At 35.5% G+C, this 12,174-nt stretch overlaps 1 protein-coding gene across 2 annotated transcripts; it reads right to left on the minus strand.

Moving 5' to 3' along the window:
- LOC109848907 (nuclear transcription factor Y subunit A-7-like) lies at positions 1,843-11,201 on the minus strand. Of its 2 annotated transcripts, none has more exons than XM_020418628.1 (6): positions 11,099-11,201; positions 8,486-8,903; positions 7,119-7,231; positions 5,931-6,002; positions 3,496-3,666; positions 1,843-2,440 (listed from the first exon to the last, which is right to left on the minus strand). In XM_020418628.1, the coding sequence occupies exons 2-6, from the start codon at positions 8,808-8,810 to the stop codon at positions 2,162-2,164; spliced, it is 960 nt and encodes a 319-aa protein (XP_020274217.1). In that variant the 5' UTR covers positions 8,811-8,903; positions 11,099-11,201; the 3' UTR covers positions 1,843-2,161. The 2 variants fall into 2 exon arrangements, with proteins under 2 accessions (XP_020274217.1, XP_020274218.1); XM_020418629.1 differs by having other exon boundaries at positions 8,486-8,877; positions 11,099-11,181.

Here is a 12,174-nt window from a genome sequence, read left to right on the forward strand (position 1 = left end):
ATTTTGCAAGATCCTATATAATTTGAGTGACTAATATGCAATTTTCAAGAACCGGAGGACTAATATATATGCAGTTATTAAAGGAACTAGTATCTTTTAAAAAAAAACCTATTTTTTTTCCATGTACAATGAAGCATATCATACAATGATTGTTAAGTTAAACACTAAACAAGCGAGAGCACATGTCAAGTTATTCTGCATCAACTATGAGAAGTGATAACTTAAGTACATGAGAGCAAGAAGAAAATTTTATCATTATTTATGTTAAATGCTTAAAATCTGGTGATGACAAAAGCAAAGAGGGGGACACCCTAATGCATAAAGTAGCATGATCAGTTACGTTCAGATTTGGCTTTGATTTTGAGTAAAATCTCATTTTATTCTGCTAACATGTATTCGCGCTTCACTACCAGGAATTTGACATAGGTGTATCGGTAGAGAAATCATTGGCAAAATGAACAAATAATTTCTATTTTTTTAATTATCTTGTATAGAAACTTTTTTTTTTCCTCCCAAGACATTATAACATGATATAAACAGTGTTTGGCTTGATCACTGAGAATGGTCGTAAAAATATTTCGAGAATTTTATCGTTTGCCAATATATGTCAAGAATGGTCGTAAAAAATCAATCATCAAATCATTTGCATATATTATTGTTAACACTCAATAGACTTGTTACGAAGAATAATGCAATGATTTTATGCGTATCTCTTCTGGTTTATCTATAATAGGGCTGTGTTTTCGTAGGATGAACCGCACTAGTCAGTTTGGACACAACCGTGTGTGTTCGGTTAGAAGTAGCTAGAAATGTATTTACAGTATCATGCGGTCATTACCCCTCCGCTCGCAACGCCCGTCGATCTGAACGCAACCGCGAGCCTTCTCGTTTTTATGGCATTTTCGTTAGTACTCACTTTTATCAAACTAAACTAGAACTCTTATAAGAACATAATAATTGAATTCTATTGACTTAATATTGTAAGAACAAACTAACACAGTAATTCCTAAGGAATTGGGTAATCCAACAACATGAAAAGTGCCAAATTTAACCTGAACTAAGCACCATAAATAATTTAAAATTCAGAGATAAAATAAAATTTGCGCGTAAGCTCCAATGAGAGGACCAAGGAGGAGGGTTTTGCTGATCCACTGAAACTTAGGGTGTACTCGGCAACGACTCTCAACTTGAACAGAATCAATCATGGCTCTATTTTAAACTAAACTAGTTTCGTTTTGGTCTAATGGGAAGATGGTTGAAAAATAAAATCATTTAAATGTCAACTTTGGATAAAAACGAGCCAACGTTACCTCAGTTTTACCCGAGCCTCATTTCAAGGAGTTACTAAACAGTCCCTTGGACTCATGATAGTTTCCATGGAATTTTTTTTGGAGAAATTGAAGTAGATTAAGTGAAAAGAATAATTAATGGTGAAGAGATTAGTTTTTACTTGTATATTATTCATTGGGAAATAGATTTGAATACTTAGTAGGAGTTCATGGTGGTATTTTAGTTATACAATGTTTATTGTATTTTTTGAAGAAACAAAGAAAGCTCATGTTAGTTTCTTAAGACTTAATTCTTTTAAAAAAAAATTCACTAAAATAAGGAGATGATACTTCCATACCTGAGAGAGACTATTCGTAACACTTGAATGGAGCTATGTATATTATTTTGTCATTTGAGTACTGATTTTCTCAACAATCCATAAAATGTTGCACACAATCTACCAATTTATCAGCTAGCACACAATTTCACACTGAATAAGTCATACATATAATTGATTCAGATTATCTACAATATAACCCAGATGTCAATTTTTCAAAGAAAACCATCACAATCACTACAATATCACATGCTAATTTGTAACACAGATTCTAACAATTTATCAACCGCCACAAGTTCTAAGCGACAACAAAAGCAAGAGATACTCCCATCGATACACAGGTTTGAGCAACAGAACTCTATAAACAGTATGAGAACACACTCAGATACCCCAAACAAAGGAATCCCACTACTTCAACACTGAATACATTATATGGAAATAAAACCCAGAAGTTAAACTATGTGACACCTAACTTGTGGCTAACATATACTTGATCAAAGTAAGCTACCATATTCATAGCCAAGGATGAATTGCCCGATAAATATTTCCGGTGATTTATCTCATCACTGAAACCCTATGCTGCCCGCTGTTTTGCCCGTTTCCCATGATGTGGGATTTGAAGTCGAAGTGGTTCTGATGATGATGAAAGCCTCCGTTGTCGTTGCCATTGCCATTGGAGATGCTTGAAACATCAGAGCCAGCTAAGCCTGCAGCGTTGGTTCTGTTCTCCGATGGTTCTGTTCGCTGCTGAAGTTTCTTGGTGTTTAAGAAGCGGCCGCCTACTCCTCTAGCCCTTTTCATTGCGTGCATGTGCCGAGATTCGTGAAGGTATGGCTGGAGGAAACAATGAGAATGTGAACAAATTTTCAAGCTGGTCATTAAACATAGCAGAAAAATGACAAGATTATGATTAACTGAAAGGGTAAATTGCACATACATCCCCTCATCTATACCAGAGTTGAGACCCCCCCCCCCCCACAAACTCATTAGTAGCACTTAGCCCCGTCAATTCACGAGAAACATGATGTTATTTGCAGTTTATTTTTCTAAAAATGACATGTGAAGGGTACTAAGTACTACTACATTAGTTAAAGAGGGGGTTTAGTGTAACAGAAGGTATATATACGGGGTTATGTGCAATTTACCTTAATGGGAAAGGAGAACTTAACGTGGGTCTAATAGAACTTGGTTAGGAGCCATTAAGAAAGATGTGATAATGATTAACTTAGTGGAAGAGGTAGTCTGAACTGAATGGAAGATTATAGTTCGTATAGCTGACCCAAAAGGTTGAAATAAAGGATTCGTTATTGTTAAACATTTTTGAAGTCAACGAGAAGCATAGATGACTATTTTTCTACTCCTCATGATTCAGATCTTTGGTTGTTTTATTTGTGAAAAGCATGAGACGTAATTAAAATAAAATGAAAGAAGAAAAATAAAGATTCAAGTAGGATAAGTTAAAGTCCCTTCTCAGATTAATAAAGAAGAAGAGGCAAGAGCAAAACTCAGATGAAATACAAATGTTGTTGACCTAAGTGGAGGCCCGGGACTTTCTACCAAACCAATCATATAAAAACTACAAATCTACAATAACAACCGTCGTTATCGTAAAATTTGGGGATGACTACACGAATCATATTCTTCTATTCAGTTTTGTTCAGTGATATTTCCTCCATTAAGTTCACTGCTACAAATACACCAAGTTCTCTTACACCAACCCCTAATCCTCTTTGCTCACTTTTCCTAATTGGTATATACTTATACAAAAAGAACTGCCTAGGACTTCCCTTTTACTCCATTTTTTACAGGATTACTTTGCTGATATTCAGAATTTTATGATCAGTTTCATACAACGAGAAAACAGAAAGTGCTTTAATATAACTCCACACCTTTCTCCCTTTGATAAGTTTGTTCTGAGCCTCTTGCTTTGCACGGAGCTCTCTCCTCCGAAGGATGGCATGGAATTGCTTCGCGTTGACATAAATGGGTTCTTCTTCAGCCTGCTCGTGAGGTAATGGGACCCGAGAAGATGGAGCCATTCCCAACAACTGGGGGTGAATCTATCATATTGCAATGATAAAATGAATCATAGTTAACAGATGGATTATAATTCACACTACCGAACTATTTTAAATTGTTTGCAGCTTTCCTTAAAGAGTTTCACATAATCTCATTTTCCATCAATAGCTCAAACTTTTCCAACTAATGTCACCTGATTGATTTCCATATTCAGATAGTACCTCCAGCAATCAAATTCAATATTGTGCTTGATCTAAAAAAACCATTTATCTGAAGGGGAAAAATAAGATGGACTGTCGAGACTCTAGGATCCTCACTTAAATTGCACAAAACTCTGGCCACGTTTTTATGTCCCGTATGAATTAATAGGAAAAGAGGAAATAAATGTGTTCACTGGAAGATAATGAGCTTCTTTTTACTATCATTCATGAACTAATAAGCAAGATAATTCCAAAGGAAATATTGTACAGAACTTAATGGATTTGTTAACCAGGTAATATATATTAATCAAATTGACAGATGCTTAATGATTTATTTTTACCTAGAGGCTCATCAACCAAACATCCATGTGGAGTTTTAATCAGGACATTCCAAAGAAGACAAACAAGTTTAGAATCCAGGACATTCAGCTGAATCCAAAGACAGATCTTTAAAACTTTGGTCATGTGGTATTAACAACCCTACATATGACACCTGAAGATTAGCCTATTTAAGTTTGAAAATCAACCAAATCTACAAATTAATGTAAACAGCATATTGCGGCCAAAAAGTAATAGCCAAAGCACCTAGTAGTTATTATTCAATAACGCTATATCAACAATGGGTGTCAACTGCATGTTAAATACAAAAAATACATCTTAACCAGAGTAGAGAACGACTTCAATAACCTCAAATTTATGTGATATCTCTAGCAGAAGCACGGTGTTAGTTTGGAATAGTAAACCAGAAACATACTAAGATAATATAGAAAAATATAATTCTTACCGTCTTACGTAGAATTTAACAGGAAAATATATCATACTTGTATGTTGAACTAAGAGAGAAAGAATTAAGAATGAATTAGGTATCAGAAAACCTTATGTAAGTAACAGTTGTCAAAATCCAAAACCCAACCCAGTCAGAATATACGAAGACCTTCAAACAGCTAATCAGATAGTCTACGTAAAAACACCTCCTAAAACAAATTGTCAGTCAGCATAACAAAAGTCGTATTGCACTATCTGCTGAAAGCATTACCACCGAATGCTTACCCTCAAAAGTCCAGAGCTATGAAGCACTTATGAATGTAGTAGATAAGGAGCTTATGTACTTGCTGTTTTGAAGATCCATTATATTCGACATTTATAACAATATAAACAGAAAGAAGGAGGTTACCCTTGATCATAAAAAAATGAAAATCCTAGAAGAGGTTATTTGGAGGGAGGGAGGCAGGAAGGGAGGGAAAAGGACCTGTATTTTCGTTCATGTCTTGGATTATTCGACCTGGATCTAGTAGGTGGTCTGACCCAAACTATGATGCCAAGGACAAAGAGAGGAAATTTTGCAGACCTTTATGATGAAGCTCAGAGTTTGGACGAATCATTTGTTTTGTTTTGTTTTTTTTTTTTGGGAGGGGTGGGGTTGTTTTTTTTATGTCGTGTTTGCACATGTTAACAGTGACTCACATGCTTGTAGTTCTCCCAACTATAGAACCTGAATCCTAAATCAATGCTGTAGTGCACTGTAAAAGGTGTTGAGCGTGTGTATAGCCTAGGATCATTTCCTCTTCTTTGACAGTTAAAAATGAACCTTTACACTGCGCTTAAGTCCAAGAAGTGTGCTCACAACGGAAGAAAGAGAAAAAGCAGCTCCAATGCATGAATAGATTCAGTATTTGATTTTGGAGCCTGTTGTACAGTGAACAGAAATCAAAAGAAACAAAACTTGAATCCAAGAACAGCTTCATAGTTCAAAGCACAAATGATAAGTGTACTAGTTGCAGATTTCCACAAATACAATAAAAAAATAGTTCTTATATCACTTATGAACAATATTAAGGTACAAGAGATTCAGTTCCACAATAGAAACTACCATTCATGTTAGCAAGAATTTCCCAGAAAGAGAACCCTAATACCAAGCTCTTGGATCTTTCGCTAACAGATTTTCATTATTTTATACATACCATTGGTAGGGGAATGAGCAAATAAGAGAGAAGACATAAGTCTGATATTAATAGCAAAAAAGACATGCCAACAGAACAACAAAAAAATACAGAGAAAAACTTCACTTCTATAACTTGGAAAGAAGAAGGATAAAACAAACTTACAATAGCATGAGAGCCATAAGGAGCAAGGACTCCCCCATAGTATGGATCAGTATATGGATATGGAATGCAAGCCTATGAAGCAAACATCAGAACTACCATTAGGCATAAGCATACTAAAAAATATCTGAACTCAAATGATCATGTGAACCCAGATAATAATGATAAATAAAGCCCATTCTGAGCTTTATGGCATCATGATAAGGGTTTTTATATGAAAACCTCCTTAACTTTTATTCAAACTAATACTTACCATCTTTGGTTTTTATATTTGATCAAAACCATCTTTCCTATGTCCCATCTAATAGATTTTTCAGCTCAAAAAAGGTGTGAAATTCCCATTTTACCCCCCAACCTAAAGCATGTGTTTCTTAATTGATTATAAATATTGGGGTTCCTTAGATATTAGTTCTCCAAATCTTTCATATTTTGAAATTAGACCCTCCCTCCCTCTCACCCTCGCCCTGGGCCTCTCCCTCTCCCTCTCCCTCATGCTCTCGCTCTCTCACAAACAGCCATGGATTTCCAAATCCAAATCTCCAAACCCTAGCCCAATCCCCAAACCCTAATTACCAATTCCCAATCCCCAATCTCCAACCCTACCTTCCCACAATCCTCCCTCCCTCCTGCCCTCCAATCCACGAAAACACTTCCTCAATCCTCCCCCAAACCCTAACCTCACTTCCCCTTTATCTTCTCTCCCTCCTGCCCTCCAATCCAAGAAAACACTCCCTCAATGCTCCCCCAAACCCTAACCTCACCTCCCCTTGATTTTCTATCCCTCCCGCCCTCCAATCCAAGAAAAAACTCTCAAAACTCTACCTAAGGAGCAAAAATTGACGATCTCGACCTCCCCATAGCCCCCTCCGGCAAGGACGACATCGATTTGGGGGACTAATTCCAATATATGATATATTTGGGGGGTTAATATCAAAATATGAAAGATTTGGGGGACTAATATTGAAAACCCCCTTATTTTTAAATTGGAACACATGTATTTTGCACGTGTTGAGTGAGGGTATTTTCAAAAGTTCAGGGTTTTTTTAAGCTGAAAAATCAATTAGATGTGAAATTGCAAACATGAATGCAAGTAAATGTGGTTTTGATCAAAAATAAAAAAGAAGAGTGGTAAGTATCAATTTGGACAAAAGTTAAGGTGATTTTCATGTAAAAACCCTTATGATAACTTACAATAGATGGGTTGTAATCAAGTTTGGCAGATGGTAAAGCCACTTCTGGAGCTCCAGAAGATGATGCCGACTTTAAGTGACCCTCAAGATGCCTCTCAAATGCGTCCTCATTGCCTAAGAAAAAGATAACGGAAGAAATATCAGATCTATTACAGTCTTGTACAAACACTGTGGTAACCAAGATAGAAGAACGTATGCTCACATTCATGAAGCAAAAGATACCAGCAAGGAGGTCAAGTGGAAGCTTTAAACATGACAGCAATAAATGATGCCCAGGGATAAAGAATGCACGAATTGGCTTATAGTTGGTTCATTTAGACAACATTGAGAGTTCAAATCAAGAGATTGTGTATGAGGAAATTGAATGGTTAAAACTAGGGGTGCTAAACCGTATCCGTATCTGAGGAAATATCCGTAACCGTATCCGGATACGGATATGGTTACTCAAATCTATAACCGATAGGATATGGTTACGGATATGGTTTTATAGTGAAATATCTGTATCCGTATCCGAAATATCCGAATACATATTAGTCATACTCTTACGATAGTTTCGATTCTTAGATTATGGATTTGTGGTTAATTTTGATGATCAATATGTCTAATCTTAACTTTTCAGTTATAATGCTTAGATTATGGATTTGTGGTTAATTTTGATGATCAATATGTCTAATCTTAACTTTTCAGTTATAATGAACATATTAACGAACTCTTTTGCATTACATGAACTATGTTTTTCTCAACACTATCTAGCTTTCTCATATCCATTTTGTACTTGCATGCATATCTGCTTATATATCTGCATATATATCTGTAACCGTATCCGATTTTAGCGAATATGGATATGAATTTTCCTTACCGAGGTATATCCGTATCCAAGATGAGTAAGCGGATATGGATATGGTAGGCACCATATCCAAGCCGTATTCGGACCGAATGCACCCCTAGTTAAAACACACAGCACACTAGACAGTAATACTATTTATCCAATGAAATAGATAAAGTATAATGAAGCATACATCAATAATTCTAATCAAAAGATTGTGTATATGAAAATTGTATGGTTAAAGAACACAGCAGTGTAGGTACCAGAGGGAAAATATTTATCCCATGCAACAAGGAAACATGATCTGATTGCATAAAGAACTAGAATGAAAACAGAAGTTATGATGTAAAGGAATAAAGCTAAGACAGCAAAATCAAGGTTCAGCATGCTAAGATCTCCATAGTACCTTATTTTCCTGTATACCAACATACGAAAGAAAAAGTATGTGCAAACAATTTACAGAATTTAAAGTAAGAAAGGATATGCACCTCATAATCATAGTAATTAAAAAACTTTGAAGATAATGTTACTGGAAAGTATACCAGACTGTGCAGAAATGCATTGTCCTTGACTCTTGCTTTCAGTAGAACCCGACAATTCTTGGTGTGATTGATCACTTGAATGAGTGGATGAGGAGTCCTGATCAGCAATATGAGCGCCCAAATACTTTAATTGATTTTCTTGTGGTGCAAGAGGGTCCATGTTCATGTACAAATTCTTAGGATAAGATGGTGGATAATTCGATGCACTTGAATTCCACCACGATGGTAAATTCACACAATTAGGTGTTGAATAGGCTGAGCTTTCCTTTGAATCCTTATTGCCGATATTTCGCATTTCAAAACCCTCCACATGCTCCAGAGACATAACTAGATTCTTAGATTTTTCAAGTCTTCAAATAGGGAAACAAATCTCCGTAGCTCTCAGGCTACAGCTGCAACTAGTGAAACCAAGTTATGCCTGTAGAAGAATAATGTACTTACTGAAACATTTAATACATACTTCAAACCATTACGACGTATTTCCACTTAAAATAATATTTTTCTTCAAGGAGGTTTAGTGACAAGCAAATTAATGAGTCTTCTATTTACAGTATTCAGAAAAAATTACTTTAGCGAGAAAAAATATTTTGCTGTGCTTAAATAATAGTATAGAACAGTAGACTTATATGGCAATATGAACTAAGTTCCCACTAATACATTCAAATACAAATGCTTTTCCATGACAGATGTGTAATCCATCTTGTCTAATGAATGCTTAACAACCTAGCAGTCAGGCTTGCAAACATGAAAAAGTACAAAGTACAAGCTTGAATTTATGTCATCTCAGAAAGCATTTAGTTTAAGAAGATACAATCATCAAACACTAGAAGGCTTCATATGACATCTCAGAAAGCATGACAAATAGTCTAGTCATAAAACTTGAATTTATGTCAAAAGCATGGGAAGCAAAGATGAATGCATTTGATTAAAGAACGGTATAAACTAAAAACATTGTACAGAAAATAATAAGCTTGCAAAAATGTTTTTTTCAATCTTAAGAGAAAAACTAATCATATAATGCATATAACAGAACATGAAGAAGAATCCCACCAACTTATTTATGCCTACCATCTCACAAAGCGAAAAGTAAAAAATAAAAATCAGTTCATAACTAGGAGCAAATCATAATGAGCATTGCATCAACCATTAATGTAATCCTGAGGACAGTCCTTCCATTTTTATCACCTTTACTAGAAAAATTGGCACCATATGGTACCTTCTCGAATAAGGACTGGCGCATACATCAAATTTTTTCTTATATATGGATCATTACATCAGATGTCTAATGCAATATAAATATAAAGTTTTGCTATAGCACGATCAAACATGCTAACTGACTATTAGACCCAATAGAGCTTAAACAGAGATTCGTCAAAAGAAACATATAAATGAACATAGCACATACTCAAATCACAAAACAGGAAAAAAAACACGCTATGCACACAAATACGGAAATACAATAAGGTTCAATGTTGGCAAACATTAGTTGGATTCTTTGTTCGTTAGAATTAAATATTTTGTAAATGTTTCTAAAACATATGTGCTATATGTCAATTTCAAATAATTCAAAATTTGCATAAATACATGATTAAAGAAAATTTTCAAGAAAGCAAATAGTTTTGCCAATTAAAAGAATGAATGCGAACCATGAGTAAAATAATATTAAAAATACATGCAAGCACCGATCTGCAAACACAGGGATTTACCAACTACAAATGTTGATTCCTATACTTAAATGATACTTTAACTACATATATGATATATGGACATAGATTTTATGACAGTTTAGAAATTACAAGTATGACATTTCAATGATTTTGATGCATGGATCAAAATCATAAAAATAAACTGACACTAACTTTATTTTTCAAAAAAAAAAAACTCAGTAGCATATAAGAAACCACAGGAACCAACTATGCAGTTAAAATAAGCTTATCCAAAGTGATTGAACCTTAAACATACACTTAAATAAATGCAAAACTGCAACCAATGTATAAACCGAGTAAAATCAAACATGCAGCTAAAAACAAACAAAAATAGCAGGCAAACAAAAGCTTATATGCAAGAAACTCATGAGCAATATCAACTAGTATCACAATAAGACCACACCAAAATAATCAAATGAATATTTATTACCAAAATAAACACAAAAATATAGAAACCACCAAAACCAGCATGCAGAACTGCAAAATTCAACAAATTTCCCCCAAACAAATCAAGCAAATAGGAAACAGTTAAGCTCTCTACAAAGTTGACAAAAATCATCAGAATCAGATACATAACTCAAACCTCAGTTAAAATCAACTAAAAATTATCCAAAAAACAAGCATATGAACAAAACCCATGACCCAGATCATCACAGACCTGAACTAAATACAGAAATTCAATCCCAAATATCAAACCACAAATAACCAAAAAAAACATGAATTTGACAAAGAAAACAAACAACTAATCAGATCCCCATGAAACGCAGTTCCCAAAACATCCCAATCATACGGAAGGAATCGAAAAGGATGGGTTTTGGTCAGAGCTCAGAGTAGAATCAGCACAGAAGGTAAATCTGTAAATAAAATAATTGGGGATTTTGTTATTGGAGGAAGAAGAAGGAAGTACCTCTTTAGGGGAGCATGACTCTTTGATCGAAAACCCTCTGCTGCTTTCTCTTTCTCCTTTCTCTCTCTACACTTCGCTTTTTACTCTGCTCTCTCTCTCTCTTCTTCTGGTGCAAATATAAATTGTTTTTGGGTTAATCAATAATTTTTTCCTAATATTAGTAATAGACTCTATTATTATTATTAATAAATAAGCCACCTCTACCCAAATTAATAATTTTCAAAATTGTTATGAAACTTGCTTTCCCTTTAATTCTGGGGGCCCGACAGGCCTTTCGTCATGTTTTTTTCCCTCCCCATTTTTTGTAATCTTTAGTTTTAATTTTTTTAATGTATTTAATTAAGTTTAGTTCTAGAAATTTTAAAAGGTGCTAGCTGCCAGCTACTTTGCATTGGTGACACGTGGAACTTAGATATTAATTGTGTCTTGTTTGGAAATTATAATTTGGTTCTAAAAATTATGTGATGCTCTAGCTTTTTGCCCCTCACTTTTCATGCAAGGATTATGTCCTGATTAAATTAGTTCTACAAAGCATCAATCATGTCGAGTTTGTAATTTTAAGTCCAAATTTACATTAGCCAACTGTTGATGTCTGATATCACACAGTCGAGGGGGTTGCGGTTCTGGTCTTCACGCTAGCGGCGAATAGGGAGAGGATGAGAGATGAGGCTGATTCCTCCTCCGACTTTATGTCTGATTCTTAGACTGGAATTCATGATCCTTCTGCACAAACGAGAAGAAACCCGTAGGAGGGCGGGGCTCATTTCCCTCGTGGTACATCCGACGGTCAAGTCAGCTGGTGTTTTATAGCACGTCGCCTCTGAGAGTTTGACCCTTTGGCTTTGACTATGCACAGCAAGCGGTTGAGGGGTGAGCAGACAGGCTGCTGAGTCATCCTTCTCCTTCCAGATGTTGGTTGGCGATTGGAAGGGAAGTCATTCGAGTACAGGAGAGAAATGTCTTCTCAATATCCTGGATTTGGCAGATGAGGCAGGGCAGAGGATAGGCCAGCTGCTTGGTCGTTCTTCCCCCTCCAGATGGCGGGCAGATGAGGCAGGGCAGAGGATAGGCCAGCT

The sequence above is a fragment of the Asparagus officinalis genome, chromosome 7 (assembly GCF_001876935.1).
Source record: "Asparagus officinalis chromosome 7, Aspof.V1, whole genome shotgun sequence".
NCBI lineage: Eukaryota > Viridiplantae > Streptophyta > Magnoliopsida > Asparagales > Asparagaceae > Asparagus > Asparagus officinalis.

Excerpts from the sequence above, each read along its gene's own strand:
- LOC109848907 (XM_020418628.1), bottom strand. The coding sequence starts at position 8,810 with ATGTCTCTGGAGCATGTGGAGGGTTTTGAAATGCGAAATATCGGCAAT. Across the intron at positions 6,003-7,118 it reads TTGATTACAACCCATCTATT|GCTTGCATTCCATATCCATA; the intron begins GTAAGTTATCAT and ends TTTGCTTCATAG. Across the intron at positions 3,667-5,930 it reads CTTATGGCTCTCATGCTATT|ATTCACCCCCAGTTGTTGGG; the intron begins GTAAGTTTGTTT and ends GCAATATGATAG.